Source organism: Micropterus dolomieu, linkage group LG01 (assembly GCF_021292245.1).
Source record: "Micropterus dolomieu isolate WLL.071019.BEF.003 ecotype Adirondacks linkage group LG01, ASM2129224v1, whole genome shotgun sequence".
In the NCBI taxonomy this organism is placed as follows: Eukaryota; Metazoa; Chordata; class Actinopteri; order Centrarchiformes; family Centrarchidae; genus Micropterus; species Micropterus dolomieu.
In genome coordinates, this window is record NC_060150.1 from 12,681,052 (window position 1) to 12,699,308 (window position 18,257).

An 18,257-nucleotide genomic window follows, 5' to 3' on the forward strand; every position below is an offset into this window, starting at 1 on the left:
GTTAATAAAAGTTTACACAGTGTTGGGTGTCACAACAAAAAATCACACAAAAGACACTTAAATGATGATTGGATCTTTGTTTAGTGGCTGATGCAGTCTGTAGAACTTTCTCAAGACAGTGTAGAGATACAATAACCGCACCACAGATTGAAGATGTTATACAGGACGTGGCATCAAAACATTTTCTTGCACCTGGGTACCATGGTTTCCTCGATTACCTATCTGCAGGGATAATGCTCCAAAATTACAAAAAGGGAAAGTTGCATTGTATCAGAACGGCCTATGAAAGCACCACATTTAGCACACAGTCAGGTGACAGACTCGGTCTTCTCTCTGCAGCGAGTGGTAATGAAGTGGAAAGAGATCAAAGTGGAATTAAAAGTGGAGAAACTGCTCTGCCACCCACTGAGATGAATGGACTTTGAAGCAGTCATGTGTGATGCTGGATTAAATCAAACATGAAACAGTTACAAAATTGCAAAATGTGTGTCTTTGGAGAGGTGGTGCATTTTTTTCTACACTTCCTGTTTGATAGATAGACACAGAAGCAGTATAAAAATACACAAAGAAAAACAATATAGGCAATCTATAAAAGGAATAATACCAGGAGGACATTGCACATTGTCATCTCAGGATGTTGTGTCCTGTTTTATTTGAGTTTAAAAGTAAAAGTAAACTTTAATGTGTTGCATTTCTAACTGCCACAGATTTGAGCTGGCTGCTTTCAATTAAAGACAGGCATTTGTGCTCTTTCCTCTGTAAATGATTGTCTAAATTGATTTGGAGACACTACTGCCTGCATGTGCCAAGATAATCTTACAGGATGCAGTTTGTGTATAGGGCTACCGCACCTGCTTGCCACTAGACAGCCCTAAGCATGATGGGAAAACCCTGAGGTGCAGTCATTGGCTTATCAAAAGGTACATATGGTGACCCACAATGAAAAATGACACCTAGTCCATTATTACGTTTATCTGAAGCATAATGAGTTAATCTTCTTTAGGGCTTCCACTAATGATTATTTCCAATATCAATTAGTGCTCACTAGATTGTAACTAGATTGAAAGCAGTGAAACAGTGCGCATCATAATTTCCGATAGAGCAGATTGACATCTTCAAAAGGTATTTAATTTACCATGACGCAGAACAGAGTAAAGCAGGAAACCATCACTTCTGAGAAGCTGGAAACAGAGAAGCTTTGGCATTTTTGCTTGATAAATTACTTTTCACTTCAACACTTGGTTGATTAATTGATGCTTTCTCTAGTAATGTAACTTTTTGCAGTTGTTTAACTGTGTTAGAACAATATTATGGTTTGGGAATCTGGACTAATACTGCATTGCAAGTGTCCTCTTAATGGTAAGTTCATAATGCCATAGTGTTCATTATTTTGTCATTACGCCACATCATATTTACAAGTTCATTTTATGTCAACTACGACCTATGGGTAATGGCAAAGTCCTTTTAGGAAAAAGTCTCAGGTGATAAAACAATTTTAAAAAACAACACCATCGTAAAAGCAGCAACTACGTTTTCATTCAGTAATAGCATTAATAAATAAACTGTACTGTTGGATATATGAGTTAAAATTTTGTAGGCTTGTAATCAGTAATCTAATATAAATCAGCACTTATTATTTATTATTATAATTATCATTACATATAATAAATTTAGCTAAACCATTCCAAATGAATATTGCTATTTTTTTTGTATTCGTGGCTGTATTTGCTCATACACATTTAAAACTGAGAAGTAAATTTAGATTTATTTATTCATTTGGTGGAATGGCAGCGCTGGCGCTTTAAGAGAGCTGTGGATCCATGAATGAAACGTAGCCATTCATAAAAAACACAAGGGACGGACGTCAGAGCGGTCTAAAAGACAATTGGCTCGCCCTTTGACTGACTTTGTATATTAGCCAATAGGAGGGCGGCAAAGGGCTCGGTCTAGATCCAGCTATCACAGCTCTTGATTGAGAAAAATCCACAGCCGAGTTTTTATTTGAGGAGCTGCAGGGGATGTAGGGGAGGAATTCTGCGTCGTTTTTCAATCTGCAAAGAGACTTCCCTTATCAAGTGAGTCCTGCAATGTTATTATATTACTTTAATACAAACTAGTGTCCGTGCGTGGGCTTCTTTTTGTTACAGCAGCGTCAACCGCATCGTCGCGATTTGTTGCTGGCGGTAAGGGGAGCAGATGTGGGTTAAGAGAGGCGAACGCCATTTTCTGAAAAATCAAAGGCAACATTGCGTCCATTTCCCCGCATCTGTCAGCTTTGCAGAGTGGTGTTTCCGTCTGCAGCAGCTGTCTTTTACGGCCTGTCGGTATCGTGAGTCTTTCTCTGTGCTCTGTGGCAAATTTGTCAATGGTAAGCTGGAGCCCCCCCACCCCGCCTGTTCTGCGACGATCAAGTTTCACTTCATTGAGAAAAACAAGGAGGTCCCACGATACGTGCTTTGCTTTCCTGTGCCACACCAAACTCCATTCACAAATATTGTATACATTTCTTTTTCTACTTAGAGTTAATTTACAGGATTGCACAACGGACAGCCTAATAATTGTGAGTCATACGATTTAATTATGTGTTACAGCATATTAACCAGACTGCGATTACACGTTTTTGCTTGTTATTAACACCATAATATTAAATTGTTGCCAGAAGTGATGTTTACCTACGGAAGCCCACAGCATTCACTGAAGCTGTTTGAATCATGAGAGAAATACAAAGGTACGAGACCTTTATCTCAAGATATTGTTTAATCATAATGTAATTTTACCCTTATACTGCACTGAATTTATTTTAAAGCATATTAATAGTCGAGAGACGTTATGGGGCATTTGAAATTGACTAAAAAAACAACTAGGTAAACTCAAATATTGCTGGACCAGAATTTAAATGACTAAAACAGTGTTCCCAAAGTTTTAACCCATTTTTCTATTACCACAACATCTGAAACACATTTCTGTGCTTTGGGTACTAATGTTGTAAAGTATACACGATTTGTAATAAATAGGTTAAAATATTCAAAACATTTTCGTGCCGCTTCTTAATAAATCAAAAAGAGAAATAAAAGTCTAAATAATTTGGCCATAGAAATGAATCCTTGACTTTGGGAACAGCATGTTTTATAATCTCATCTCAAAGCTCCACTAACTCGCTTTTTTAAGCTTTCAGCCAGATCTCACAGTCCTCGTCATCAGGTGTTGGCAGCTGAGCAGTGTGGTTGCACTTTCCAAGTTGAGATATAATAGTGGTCAACCAATATGGGTTTTTCAGTGGCCGATATTTAGACAGCAGGATGGGCGGTGGCCAATATAATGCCGATATTAAAACAAAGAAGAGTCATGTATAATTCAATTATTCAATGCAGTGTACAATCTAATATACATGTTATCTTACCCAGTAACATGTTTTTATTAATTAATGAAATAGAAATATATATATATATTGGGTTATGCTGCAGATTTCAGAACGTGACTAGTGTTTAAGGGACAGTGGGGTTCAGTTTGTCATAAGTGACGTCATAGAACTGCATTATTCTCTACAGTATAACAATATATATTTAACTCTAGCAAGTAATAGTTTTAGCTTAGATTAGCTGTCATGCAGAAGAAATGTGTTAACATTTAGGGCACGAAACTAACTTTCACCACCTTGCCAGAACTCACAAGGGGAGCACTGACATCGTTCTACAGCAGCCACACTGATGAGGCTGCCTGCAGATGTGTCTGCAGACATTTTGTGTTCATTGGCTTAATTATCTCAAAATGCCAGATATCGGCCCAATTAATCGGCCTATTGCTAATATTTAACTTACAGGAGGTTGCATCATGCTGTCATTGATGGAAAGGCTTTTATAGCCACTGTCAACCCTGCTGTGGGGTCATGGAGTTTAGAAAAACAAACCAAGATACATGAAAGTGATGACAGTAATGTGGATAGAGGCAAATGCATTGGGCGTTCAAAATATATTTTCCTAACAATGTGTTTCCCTAATCTGTCCTCCAGGGTGAAGACCAGCGACATGGACGGCTTCTATGACCAGCAGGTCCCTTTTGTGGTCCCTGAGAGTGTGAGTTTAAAACATTTCATACACTCATCAACCTGCATAAGAAGCAGACCAAGCATTTATTACAGTTAGGTTTTTAAAATGTATGTCCACTAAACCGTTTTGTCGTTAAACTTCTAGAAATGTCACACAGAGGGAGCAGAGAGATGTCTCAGCGACCGGAAGAGGAAGTTCATGGACACAGAGCTGGCTCAGGACACAGAAGGTAGACTCATTATGGCATCATGTCCACATGTGAAAGTGTTCCCTGTGTCAGTATTTAGTGGGGACCTAAAGGACTGAAATGCTTGTGAATTTAGACTCTATTGTAAATCTAATCATAATTTTACAATAATTTTACTTGCCAGCTTTTTCCGGAGCTTACAGCTGCATTTTATGATTTTCATCTATAGATGGAGTATGCTCAATTGCTGACACAGCGCATTTTTTCAGATCTGTTCAGGACAATTTGAAACTTTACTTTGAGTTAATGTTACACTATTTGTGTCTGTGCCAGCAGTCCTGTGAGGAGGCAAAGAAAATATAAAGAGTTTCGAAATATAATGTGGTAATTGTGTGATATTATCACTTAGGAAAGTAACATGTTAAATATTGTTACGCCCATTTTAATATAATGTCAAAACTGTCTCGCAGAGCTCTTTCAAGATCTGATTCAGCTCCAGGAAATATGGATCGCAGAAGGTGAGACCTGCGAGCAACATGAAATTCAAAGAATGCACATCACTGATTTTAAAGCAGTGTCATGCCCCTTTCACAGTGAATTTAAAGGGTATTCTGGGGAATGTAGGAAATGACTAACAGAGAAATATGGATCTCTAAATGACAATACCGTATAAGAAGAGTCCTTTTAATATCTTGTCTTTTCCCATCCGACAGCTCAGGTTCCTGATGACGAGCAGTTTGTCCCAGATTTCCAGTCCAATAACTGTGAGTAGCTGCTTCTCCTCTAATATTTATAGTATGTACACTGGGGAGCGAACATTTTACTCAATGTCCTATTGACAGTGGAGCACTGAATCAAACACTTTTACTATTGTCACAGAATGATGCGGCCATAAATAATCCAGAGCTGAAAATGGTCCCCAACAGATGCGGTTTACTCATGTGAGGTGTGTCAGGAGGTAGATCAGCGTTTCGATCACGCAGCTCCCCCAGTCTGCATGTCGATTTTTCTCTGGGCAAGATACTGAGCCCTAAATTGCTGTGAATGTTAATTTCTGTTTCTGATGAGCAGATGGCACCTTAGCCTATGCTATCACAGTATGAATGTAGGTGAGCGTGTGAACGCGACATAGTGCAAAAGCACTATAAAGGAGACTAGAAAGGTGCTGTACAAGTACAGATCATGCTTTAGGAAATGGCTGAGCCTTTATAAAAAATGAAACTATATATCTATGACCTTTTGTTGATTATTATTATTTTAAGATTTAGGTCTTGAGTAGAAATGGGCTTTGGGCCACAGACAGGGAAGAGAAGTCAGAAAGTTAATACACTGTTGGTCTTGCTCTGGGATTTGTAAATAATACAGAAAATACATTTATACCCGCTTTATCTTTTAAGTGGCAATACCACAAAAATACTCCAAACTCAAGAACAATGATAGAAATCTTATCAACACAATGTACTTACATGTCACTCCTCATGCACAACAGACATTTTCTGTCATTATTCTATTGGATTGTTATGATTCATTGACATGTGAGCAGTGTTTTGATGCTGTTTTTATTGTTGTTATCATGTTTTTAACTTGAACTCTTTAACATAACCAGTAACTATAGCTGTAAGATAAATTTAGTGGAGTAAAAAGTACAATATCCCTCTTCTATTTGAGTAGAAGTAGAACAGCATAAAATGGAAATACTTAAGTAAAGTCAGAAGTGTACTTAACTTGGTGCTTGGGACATTTTTCCTACAACCTATCAGCTAACAGATAAATCCAGTTGATCCGAGTTTGAATGAGTACAATCGATGTACTCTCCAGGAAAAGGGGTGTAAACACAACTCTGTTTACAGTGTTAACTTGCAATGCAGTATATGACCCCCGCACGCACACACACACACACACACACCAACACAAACACTAGCAGTGGATCTGTGCCAATTCAATGATTGTAGTCATATGACACAGGAAATTGGGGGGGGGGGGGGCTATAAAATGACTTCCAGCAACTCAACTTGTACCTTCAAAATAATGATGTCACAGATAAGACCTAAGTTGGGGGGGGGAAATGGAACATTTAGTGTTGCTGCTAAACACGTACTGCATGTATTTATTGCTGCTTGATAGCTGCCTCAACAGAATGACTCCCGGTTCTGACAATAAATCTGACAGCGGCTGCGCTGTGGATGGAAACATTAGCGGCGTTGTGTCGTCACTGCAGTGTGCTGATGAGAATCTCCCTGCAGATTCCAGGAAGGCTGCGATCAGATAGGAGGCTGTCTTTCTTTCAGCTCAAACACAAACCTCAAAATGTGAGCCACGGTGCTAGAAAGTGTTAATCATTGTTTAACCCTTGTTTTAGTCTGTCATGTCTGAAAATAAGAGAAGTTCTGGTCTGTAGCTTAAAATGTTGTTACAAAGAAGCGGAGGCTGGTGATCTTTTTCCATTTATGTCAGGCATTGGTAGATCCTCTTTTTGTCAGGCATTATGTAAGACCCAGGCTTATTCAAACTGTTCACTATCCTACTTTGTGTCTATTGTGTTAGTGAGGTCTGTCTATTATGTTTGTCTGTTAAACAGGACCATTTTTTCTAATGCTTTGGGTGTTCACCACCAACACACTTCTATTCACCAAACTGTATTGTGGTGAGGGCAGAATAAAATAAAATGTATATATAATAATATATAGAAATATAATATTTGATAGCATGGCTAGATATGACTGTCAGAGGAAATGTTTATTTTGTGAACTGATGGATTAATTATCCCATAGTTACAAAAATACAGACACAGTTTAAGCTTTAGCTCCATCTGGTGGCAGGATCAACAAAAGACACTGTAGCAAATGGATGGCTGAAAGCAACACATGGACTGCTGCAATTTTCACTTGAATTGTCTCATCTATAATAATTTTGAAGGTGAAAATCACTTAAATAAAATTCTACACACACTGGCTTCAAACTGGCTTTAGAAAATGGCATGTTACCTAGGAGGAAGTCAGGGCAGCCAGAGTGACTGTTTTCCGTGTGTGTTTGCAGTGATGTTTCATGGTACACCTGCGAGCAAAGTGAAGCGAGAGCCCAGTCCATCTGAAGACTTGTCTCCCTGCAGGACACCTCACGCTGACATGTGCCTTTATAGTTACAGGTACATAATCATTGTTTTAGACTAAAGCATTGTATGATTATATTTGTATCAGCCTGTCAACAACAAGATTTTAGGTGAAACACTTAATACCTGACACCTCCTTCCTGTTTTCTCTTCTTTCCTCAGTGCCTGCGACAACAAGCCAGCTGGGCTCAGAGCTCCGACTCCAGCCTCCACACCAGTGCAGTGTGGCTCCACCCATCCTGCTGGACCTCCACCCATACAGAGGCAGTTACAACCTCCGGCCCCACAGCTGACCAGTAACTGCCCCCCGAGCCACGTTCCTGCCCTGAGCCCCTCCCACCGCCACCCGCTCCCACAGGCCAGCCACAGCCAGCAGTTTGCTCTGCCTCATCCCGCCATCAGCTGCCCCAGCGCATCTTTCAGCACAGAACAACGGTGAGTTCTGACTCCTACTTTTATGAAATTTAAACTGGAAACAAAGTCTGTTTAAACCCTCAAACCTCCACGTGTCTTCTTCTACACTTTAGGTTTCAGCGGCAGCTGTCAGAGCCCTGCTTGTCTTTTCTCGCTCCGGAGAAACCCGTGAACACGCCGTACCAACCCGCGAGCCGTGATGGCCGACCGCTGTACCAGCGCCACCTTTCAGAGCCCCTGGTCCCCCACGGCCCCCGAGTTTTCAAACAGGAGCTGTTAGATCCACGATACCCAGAGCCAGGGCCACATGGTCCAGGTCTGGCCCGGCACCAGACCGCCTTCAACCATGTTACGATCAAACAAGAGCCAAGAGACTTCGGCTTTGACTCAGGTAAGTGAGTTTTCTGCTACATCTACATTTTGCTACTTCTGTACCAGATCTGTGGGCTCCAATGATACTTTCTGCGTCCATGCTGGAACATTGGTCATGTGAAGTAAATTTTGTCATGTGCCCATGTTCCCATAGGCACACTGACTGCATGTTCTGACTGCACATGTGAACACACAAGCTCCCAATTTATCTACGTATATCAGAGCCCTAACATTTAAGACACTGACTCAAGACTTTGGTGTTCTGCTCGCTTGAAATGAACTAGTTCATTCAACGTGTCGTCCTAGCGTGTCTAAAGGCAAAAGTGCTCCGATCTTACCTCTGCACACCTAGTTTTCAAGCGCTGTATGATGACCTGAGAAGTAGTTCATTTGAAGCATAGTGACTCCTTGAAGTCAAGTTTTGATGTTGTAAAGTTACATATTGATTAAAAAAAAGAAACCACGACTGTCTGGCCACACAGCTTTAATATTTAATTATTAGCACTTAATTGTGTAAAATTATTGAATGACATATACTTTTAGTGGTGAGACCAAGACTTCCAGTTGGCTTTCATTTTGCAGATGAAAACTTGTGACGTGCTTTGTGTCTTCCAGAAGTTCAAACCTGCCACTCGTCCTCATTTGGGAAGTCTTCAGTCATGTACCAGAATAACAATGCCAGTGAGTTTAAGTTTGTCTTTGCTTTAAAATGATGTCTGAGTTCTTTTTAGTAGAACAAATGTTAACTTTACTAATAATATTTCTATTTTCTCCCCACAGGGTTTGGTCATGACAGAGGGCCACGTTTGTACTATGACGACACATGTGTTGTGCCAGAAAGACTGGAAGGTAAGACCATGGCATTGTCCAAAACTAGAATTTAACTTTAAAGGATGATTAGTTTTTTTTTAATTACTGCTACTGATATTCTAAGAGGAACAGAACTTATGATTATTTCCGTGCCCACAAATAGTGAGACACATTCTCATTGTGTGCTATCTGACTCTTTAAGCAGGTAAAGTGAAGCAGGAGGGTTTGCCGTACCAGCGCCGCGGCTCCCTGCAGCTCTGGCAGTTCCTGCTCACGCTGCTGGACAACCCGGCCAACGCACACCTGATCGTCTGGACGGGACGCAACATGGAGTTTAAACTAATCGATCCTGAAGAGGTCGGTCATCGTTCAAACCCCACACATAGGGCCACTTTAAGATGCATAGATATTCTTTAAATGTGAGTAGAAATATTCACATTTAGCAAGGATGAAAGGAAACCTAAATGAATAAAGATAAGATGACTCCAGCTCTGGGTGATTGTATTGAGATTTTTTGTATTCTTCCTGCCTTGTGTTCAGGTGGCTCGACTCTGGGGGCTCCAGAAGAATCGACCGGCCATGAATTACGACAAGCTGAGCCGCTCGCTGAGGTACTACTACGAGAAGGGCATCATGCAGAAGGTAAAGGCAGGTCATGTTTCAGTTCCATCCTCCAGACCACTTATATGTGGTTACACATTTATTATTAAGTCTTAGCTACATCTTATCATTCCTTTCCTATGGGTTTTCCCCTTTTGCATTTATGTGGTAGATGTTTTTTTTGTATCAACCTATGCAAAGTAAAACAGATGGATTTTGTGAAGAAAATCACAAAATAATTGAAAGCTTTAAATTCTCTCACCTCTGATTGGTTCGTCCTGCAGGTGGCTGGGGAAAGGTATGTCTACAAGTTCGTATGCAACCCCGAGGCGCTCTTCTCCATGGCTTTCCCAGACAACCAGAGGCCAAGTCTGAAGGCTGACCCAGATGCCACCCAGCCTTCAGGTGAGGAGGACGGCCTCCCCCTGCCCGGCTACGAAGAGGAGGGCCCGTACCTGGCGGAAGGAGGGGAGCAGTGCATCCAGGGACTGGCTTTCCCTGACAGCTACCCATACTAGACTCCACAGCCTGGCAGCTGGAGGAGAACTGACTGAGCAGTGTTTACCCGCATCACGTACGTCACGGAAAAGATGAATATATCAGATAACTTTTTTTATCGAAAGTGTCTTTTTTTTTGCCTAAAGTTTTGTTTGCAAATTTATGATTCAGCCTGAAGTTAAAAAAATAAGAGAATCTTTGAGACTGTTAATTTGAACTTTCACCCTCAGCAAAACTTTTTGTCCAAAACTATTGTAGATCTGATTTATTTTTTTTTATTTTTTGTTACAATGTGTTAGGAGCACTGTTGGCCAAAATCTTTTATAAAAATTGAAAGTTTCAAGAATAAAGTTGTAATATTTTGAGAAAAAAATTATGTCACAAAAAAGTCCTAAAGATTTAAGATAAAAGTCATAGTTTTACAAGCAAACGTCATTGTGGGGGAAAGGTGATGTTTTGAAAAAAATGTCATAAAATGACAAGAAAAGGTCTTAACAGTTTAAAATTATGTTGGAAAACTAAAGTTGTAAGTTTTCGAGGACAGAAGTTGTAATTTTACAAGAATTTTAAAAAAGTACACATTTTCACAATATTACTTTTTTTTTTTTTTTTTTTTTTTTTTGTAGTAATTACATTTTTACACCAATAACATTACAACTTTTTTGTCAATGTTTCAGTTTTATTCTAAAGAATCCATGTCAGTCACCCAAATGCTCGGGCTGTCATTTTGTAGCTATAGTCCTCGCATATGTGAACTCTGGGATCTGTATTTCAACCAAAAAGTATCTCAAAGCCATGGCACTCCTTTACTAATTTACTTCTAATTGTCTTTTGGGTAAACCTTATACTGCTTGAAAGGGACAGACTTGTATTTTCCAGATGTCATAGTACTCCTATAAACATGTATATTGAAATGTCTTTTGTGTACTTGTTTTCAAAGCTAATATTTTTGGCATTATATGGACGTTTTTTCCTGAACAGTTTTATGACAAAGGTACTGCTATTTTTGATTCTGTAATACTGCCACTACGATGCTAATAATAAGCATGGACTTTCTTACAAACGACTCACCTGTGCTGAGATAGTTTTCTGCATTTTGTATAGTTGATTTGCTTCAATGTGTAGAAAAGGTGTATAATTATATGAATATATTTTTGCAAAAGGCTGAAGTTGCTTGACGTTGTACTATGAGCTGCAGAGTTTGGCCTGCTAACGTACTGCATCACGTTCAGCCTCTCCAAAGTGGAATGACTTCTACCATTTGTGTATGATGGCGGCTGGAGAGAGGCACTGGTGTGACGTCCACCCTCAGATACTGTATGTGTGCCTTCCGTTGATCTTTACTGATACAATAAACAATTTTACTCTTTTCTTTTGCCTCCTTGTGGATCCATTCAGACTTTTTTTTTTTTTAAAATTTTATTTCAAATATCTCATTAATTACTTCTTGTAGAAGGTATTAAAGAAATTAAACTATTCATTTTTTCTCCATTACCTATCAATACTTAAAAACCATGTGTGTTGCCTGGACAAAGGAAAAGGAGGATATATAGAGTAAAATTAATCAAGGAAAAAAACTCAACATTAAGTAACAACATCGGAAAGGTAATCTGGAGTTTAAAGTTCCCATAGCACAAATATATGAGATCTTTTTTGTAAATCATACACCGCCTTGGCTTTTAACCCTCTGCTGTTTGAAAAAGAGAAGTAAAAAGCTTACAACACCTAGTATTTCCAGGTGGTCGGCCATCCAAGTATTAACCAGAACCAACCCTGCTTAGCAGTCAAGATCAGGTATGCTCCGGGTGGTATGGCCGTAAGCAACAGTAAACTAAACATGAAGTTCCTTTTATAGATCATCACATCTGTGTTCATTTACACACAGAGAAATATTGGCGTATGGTTTATAAATTCTGGGCAGGATTACTTCCGATTACATTGAAACAATTTCCCCACATGAACATGAAATTAAATTACATTATAACCTACAAAGTGCACCCACCAGGTGCTGTAAGCTTTTTCACTTCCCATCAACAAACAGCAGAGGGCGCTGCTGCTACTTCAGTGGGGACAGTGCAATTTGTGGCTGGACTAAAATGTGAAACACCTCCTCACTTTGTTTTCTGTGTTCTGATTTATGGCAGGAAAATTCATCTCACAATATAAAATCAATTAATTTGAGACTATTTATCAATAAAGACAGAAAGCTAAATCATTTACAGTTTGACTTTAAAGCTAATCTTTCATTAAAATAAGCAATTCTTTACTAGATTGATATATTTACATGTTGCCATATTTTAATGTAGACCTACACTTAATTATATGTTGTGTGTGTGTAGTGTGAAAGGACTACAAATTTTGTTTCATTATGCAGTTTTGTCACTAATAAAAAGCCATGTACATCAATGCGCAATATATATTAAACAACAGACACAGTTATTGTGATGTTGCAAACTTTATTTTGCATTTTTTAATCTTGATGCCAAATACAACTGCAGGGACATTTCTTTTACATTACAGTAAAAGTATATGTAGTGGGTTTTAATCCAATAATGTTGTGTGCTTTTGCATAATCAAAGAAATTTCTTCTAGGAAATGTCGGATAAATAAAAGTAAACATTTAAAACATTGCATGTACGTTCTACAGTGGGAGTTTGCACAAGATGGGATATTCTGTTATTTCATGGGCCACACACACACATTTTTCTTTAAAACAATAACCTCTATTATTTAGCAAAAAAGAAAATGAACCGTTTGTTATTATGGATAGCCATAGTCCACGGGCTCTTCATTTTCACATTTGACTGTAATCTGTGTTTCGTATTTTTCTTCCTTACATAAACATTCGTCCAGTTTAACAGGTGATAAAATGACGGGTTGAAATGTGTATGATGTGGGTGGTGCATGTGAAGAGAAGGAACTGTTCCTTTCAGTGTCCTGAGTGTCATAGATCATATTCATTATGTTCCTTTTCAGTCTTGTAAGGTACGCAGGGTCTTGAATTAGCCTCAGCTCCGAGGCAACCTGGTTCCCAAATGTTGTAAATGCATCTGCCGTTGGGTCTGCAGCCCCTTTCGCTGCAATCTGCTTCAAGAACACAAGCTTCTGCAGCTCAATGTCAGTTTCTGACCTCCACTTGCGTTTGACTCTCCTAGTGCTTGACTCCATTTGTGTGTTCCTGCTGTAAGTTGAGGCAGGTGAAGCAGTTTCCTCGACAGCTGTTGAAGAAGTTCCTTCGTCTGACGAGTCAAGGGAGGAGGCAGTATTTGATGTGCTAGCTGTTGATGGGGTGTCAGGTCTGTCCTCTCCATCATCCTGCTCGCTGAATGTCACACAAAGCTGGAAGAGAGATGAAACAGAAATGCCACATTCATGGTCATTGTTCTCACCTCTTCTTAACAATGTTATACTTTTTGTATTAGAGAAGGAAAAATACCTTAACATTTCATCATTACTAATGTACTAACACTCATACAAGCTTGCAGTCTGTTGTGTAGACTGTATAACTTACAGTGGTTTCACATGGACGGTGAGAAACGTATTTTTTGATGAAACCCATGGCCCTGAGGAGCCACCTTTGCCTAGGAGTCAAGGGTTTGTTGTCACTCCCACTCGGTTTTGGTTTCACCAACCTTACAAACTGCGTTCGCAGGGAAACTGCCCTGGTTTTAACTTCCTCAACTGAAGGAGAAAAACAAGAAAGAAAATGTGCTGTTGTCAGTTGTTACTTAAGGTGCTTGGTAGCACCTGCAGTGATGTTTGAGCAGGTGAGATAAAGATAATGCTGCTATTTAAGTATAGCCATTAATTCATTGTCATTAACTTACATTGCTGAGTGACCGATCCTCTGTTTCTTGCACATCTGTTTATGCATCTTATTCAGAGCCTTCACGCTGTCTGAAACACACTTTTAGATTTATGAAAGATTTATTCTATTTGTGAAAATAATATAAAGGGCGATATATACAAGGTTTTTTTCACATCAAGACCACATTAGATCATGCCCAGATCAAAAACCGTCCATTGAACTGGAAGAATGTGTATGTTTTGTTATAATAGTGAAGTTATTGTCTAAGTACAGACAAAATGTATGTCTATCTAGTCCAGAGTTGACAGAGTTGGGTATAGTGGTACATGTTGCTTTTATATTTTTTAATCACAAATAGAATAAAGGTTTTATAAATTTAAAAGTGTGTTTAAGATGTCTAACAGCTTTCACAACAGAAATCTTATAACACCTCTAACCCCTAACCTCTAACATGCACTTCCTGTGCTCTTCTTCTTCTATCCCCTACAATTATCTTGTATTGATTGCACTTTTTGTTAACTCTTACTTCCTTCCCTAGGTATTTACCCCATTGATGTGATATGTACTATTAGCTCTTACTAGTATTTATTGCTGCTCTTACTAGTATGTATTGTCAGTTGTAGATCTGTATTTGATGCTCTGTTGATACTTGTATGTTGTTCCTCAAATGTAAGTCGCTTCGGATAAAAGCGTCTGCTAAATGAGTAAATGTAATCAGTGGCTCTGCATGTTGGGTTTCCTTTAACTTTCTGCTCAACAGCTGGCTTCAGTCTCGTGTTTGATTACAGCAGCCACGTGAATGCATCATAGATCTCTCGTCACTACGGTAACTATCGTTAGCTCCTACTGTATGAACATATTTGGCTCACCTGGCTGTTGAAGAGCATTGGCGACCTCTGTCCACCTCTTCTCTTTCTCAGCTCGGTTGTGGTACATCTCGTTTGCAACATCATAAAGGCACTCGTGCTGCTGCCAAAGTTCAATTAGGTTTTGCTCCAATGCTTGTGTCCACACTTTTGTTGTCGCCATGTTGCTGCTTCTCGTCTTCTTCTTGTCCTTTCCTGCAGACTCGGCGCTGTGTGTTGTTATTGATCACAGTTGTACAGCTGCTTTCTTTTTTTCTTTCTTTTTTATTTAAAGTACAGCTGATTTCTCCCCTTTCTACACGGACGATGCTTCCCTCACATATTTCGCGGGATTCCCTTCCGGTGACTTCACCCCCTACCCTGCTCTCTCATTGGTTGTAGGCAGTCACTGCCAATGACGACACTCTTCACGCCACAGGGTGTGGAGTCGCCGACTTCGTGCTGGATATCTGTCTGGCGTCGCGATGCGTCGGCGAGCCTCGATGGCTGCGGACGAAGGCTGCGTATGAAAAGTATTTTTTGCTTAGGAAGGTGCCTAACAGTGAAGTGACCTGTAAGTATTTACATGGCAGCCATGATAACAGCAGGTTGAATTCTCTAACAGCTAAGGAAAGGTGCTCCAGTGCTTCCTTTCTTACCTCCTGTAGCATATGGTACACTGGATAATTCCCACAGTAGCAACATTTAAGCGACGCACCGTTCTCAAATGATAAAATCCATCGACCACATTTTGTTACTTGCGACATACTGTATATAATGTATATTGCAATACATGACGGACAGGAATGATGGGATTGTATAAGCCAATCAATAATATAACAATTGTATCAATAAGGAATGCCAGAAACGTATTTCTTTACTGGACTAATTTATGATACTTCAATAAGGCACTCACAATTTACTTCTTTCTTTTGGTGTGTATTGTTTTGCCTTTGCTGTAATATAATACTGTTTCAACAATATTTTATTTTTCAGATTGTTGACATTTTGTTGTATTTGAATTTTCTACAATCCATCCTACAAAAAAAAAGAAATCCATCGACCATGGTGGATATAGGAAATCGATCACCATATTAGTCATCATTTGCTATTAAGCATTTACTCTCTTATGGCATAAATTGCTATGTTGCTTATGTTTTGAACTGTCAACAATAACTGAATCCAATAGGCAAGCTATGAATGTTACTACTCTTGCAAAATGACCAAAGAGAGGATAATGTTGCAGCGTGTAGGCTAACTTTATATGCTCAGTTTGCTTTAGTTATTTTTGGCCTGTATTGCCAGCCTTCAGCAATATCATTAATTCATTTTACTTCAGTCAGAAATGCTGACACCCTTGCCTTAATAAAGGGAAGGATCAAGCTGGAAACCCTCTTCAGTAAATGTAATGCATTATTTACATACAATAACTGGGATCCATGTTGATAAAATGGGTCAAAGTCAAATATGTACCTTTTATATACAGTATAAGTAGAAAGCTATGGATAAAATGAATAGAAGTGCAAAAAAAAGTTTTCCTCCTTGCTTAATGTGTCTATTGTCACTCTTGTGCTCCTCCTTTGTTTGCATTTAATTATTTATTTTATTTATCTTGTCTGCTGCTATAGTTTATTTCCACCACTGTAAATTTTCTTGCCTTTGCTAACTTGTTTGTATATATTCTAGATTTTCAATAAAAACAAAAAGAAAAAAAGAAAATGGACTGGTATGGGTGTCGTTTTGGGGCAGGAGCACAAACAACCCAAGGTGTATCCATCCATTTGATAACCACTCCACAAAGGTTAAATAGATGGGATTCCCTGCAAGTCACTCAGAACTGAAGAAGCCTCTTGGATGAGAGGCAAAACATCTTCAACCAAGTCTAGTTGCTCTTGATCTTGAAAGCACGTTGGATAACTTTTACCTGGATGACGTTGCTCCTTATTCAGTGCAGGCAGAGCTTTGAAACACAGCAGAATTTTTACAGTCTTTTTTAGTATTTACTGTCAGGTCCATGCTGCTTCTGTTGGCAACCCTGAAATGTAAAACACATCTTTACTTTGTTTTTTGTGGTCTGATTTTCAGAAAAATTCATGTCACAATGAAAAATAATTCAAACAGCTGTTGAAGACAGAAAGCTGAATAATTTACCTACAAAGAATGGTGGAAGAATTTCCCTACTTGTTCAATTAACCATAAGACAGTTATTTCATACATAAAAAGGAAATGCATCTAACAATGTGTTTGAACTCTTTCACTAAAATAAGTAACTATTTATTATATCAATGTAAATAAATGGATAATATAGGATATATTTGAGAAAACAGACATGATGTTTCAACATTTTTTTGCATTTTTTAATCTCATGTCTCAATAAAAACCACAGGGAAATTTCTTTTAAATTTAAAAATGAAATAAATGTTTAAGTATATGTAGCAAGTTTTAATACAATAAAGTTGTGTGAGTAACTAAAGTCTCAGTGAGAATGACTAGAACACTTCTAACGGTGGATTGTGGTTATTCAAATAAAACATTTCAGTCACACACCTCCATATACAGCACGCTGTGCTTTTAAACTGCTTGTGTCTCTGGAGTGACATGGATGATATTGGAGCTCAACAACATCGTCTGTGAAGACCACAAGCCGCAGCAGCAGCATCCATATCACGTATCATTTGCATAAAAAAAGGTACAGCTCAAACACTTAAGATGGGAAGAAGGGACCATTTATCATCTTCCTTTGTCTCCAGAAGTGTAATGTTTTATCCCCGCTCATTTTGTGTCCTATTCACTACCTTGATGATGGGAAGAGTAACCAACCATGTAAGGTGCAGTGAAACATCTTTACAGTTTATTCAGAAAGATGAAACTCTAAACTAATCTATTATAGTACTATTAGGCATATCCTAATGGAGATGAAGAGGTAAAAAATAGCAAGATGTGCCCAGGTTCACTGAGCCAAGAACACATCGCCATAACTCTTGTGGCTCATGTTTCCATCCTCTATCCTGAATATTCAAATGAACTTGGTTCCCCTTCGAGGGAACTCGAACTGCGTCGGTTACGACACTATGGGAACGCCTCTAGGCGATCCGGAGACGCTGCAGCAATCCGACTCCGAGGAGGCGGGCGTGCTCAGTGTAGTGGACGATGACTTCCGGGTGTCGGGGCGGCGCCATCTGGCGGCGCCCGACTATGACGTGCTGCTGGAGGTGGTGACTAGAGCCGTGGCTAAGCTCAACATCAACTGACCACAGGAGGAGCAGACACCACAGGCTAGTGGTAAGCTTGATGAAAGGTTTCTTAAGCACCACGCGCCACCTCCACGCCGGTCTCTGCCATTCTTCCTGATTTACATGATGAACTGAGTAATGATGGGGCAGACCCTTCTCTACACGGCTTTCCACACCCCGATCACTGAACTACAGTAATGTGATGGGGGTTAAAAGGGACCGTGGTTATGGGAGGATGCCTCGGGTGGAGGATGCGCTTGCGAGCTATCTCTCCCCTCGACTTGCGTCCTCCCTGGAGAAGCCGGCGTTAGCATCCAAACCATGTCGCACCACAT

General features: G+C 39.4%; 2 protein-coding genes across 6 annotated transcripts; one reads left to right on the forward strand and one right to left on the reverse strand.

Moving 5' to 3' along the window:
* Positions 1–1,952: 1,952 nt before the first annotated feature.
* LOC123976116 (ETS translocation variant 5-like) lies at positions 1,953–11,407 on the forward strand. 5 transcript variants are annotated; one of them, XM_046057988.1, is made up of 15 exons: positions 1,986–2,075; positions 2,521–2,560; positions 2,660–2,728; positions 4,010–4,073; positions 4,191–4,275; positions 4,704–4,751; positions 4,947–4,997; positions 7,270–7,378; positions 7,505–7,777; positions 7,870–8,147; positions 8,744–8,809; positions 8,909–8,977; positions 9,144–9,295; positions 9,479–9,580; positions 9,823–11,407. In XM_046057988.1, exons 3-15 carry the CDS (start codon positions 2,712–2,714, stop codon positions 10,054–10,056), a joined length of 1,548 nt encoding a protein of 515 aa, XP_045913944.1. In that variant the 5' UTR covers positions 1,986–2,075; positions 2,521–2,560; positions 2,660–2,711; the 3' UTR covers positions 10,057–11,407. The 5 variants fall into 5 exon arrangements, with proteins under 5 accessions (XP_045913953.1, XP_045913944.1, XP_045913925.1 ...); XM_046057969.1 differs by having other exon boundaries at positions 1,989–2,075; positions 9,141–9,295; XM_046057977.1 differs by lacking the exon at positions 1,986–2,075 and having other exon boundaries at positions 2,546–2,560; positions 2,663–2,728; positions 9,141–9,295.
* Positions 11,408–12,476: 1,069 nt separating this feature from the next.
* wu:fb74b10 lies at positions 12,477–15,066 on the reverse strand. The gene is made up of 3 exons (XM_046053788.1): positions 14,714–15,066; positions 13,548–13,717; positions 12,477–13,375 (listed from the first exon to the last, which is right to left on the reverse strand). The coding sequence occupies exons 1-3, from the start codon at positions 14,871–14,873 to the stop codon at positions 12,797–12,799; spliced, it is 909 nt and encodes a 302-aa protein (XP_045909744.1). The 5' UTR covers positions 14,874–15,066; the 3' UTR covers positions 12,477–12,796.
* Between the last annotated feature and the right edge of the window lie 3,191 nt (positions 15,067–18,257).

Bases quoted from the DNA above. Each gene is read 5' to 3' on its own strand.
- wu:fb74b10 (XM_046053788.1), bottom strand. From the start codon at position 14,873: ATGGCGACAACAAAAGTGTGGACACAAGCATTGGAGCAAAACCTAATT. The intron at 13,718-14,713 runs GTGAGCCAAATA...TTTCTCCTTCAG, and splicing joins CAATGCTCTTCAACAGCCAG to TTGAGGAAGTTAAAACCAGG. The intron at 13,376-13,547 runs GTAAGTTATACA...TCTCTCTTCCAG, and splicing joins ACCGTCCATGTGAAACCACT to CTTTGTGTGACATTCAGCGA.
- LOC123976116 (XM_046057969.1), top strand. The intron at 8,810-8,908 runs GTGAGTTTAAGT...TTCTCCCCACAG, and splicing joins GTACCAGAATAACAATGCCA to GGTTTGGTCATGACAGAGGG. The intron at 8,978-9,140 runs GTAAGACCATGG...TGACTCTTTAAG, and splicing joins TGTGCCAGAAAGACTGGAAG to CAGGTAAAGTGAAGCAGGAG.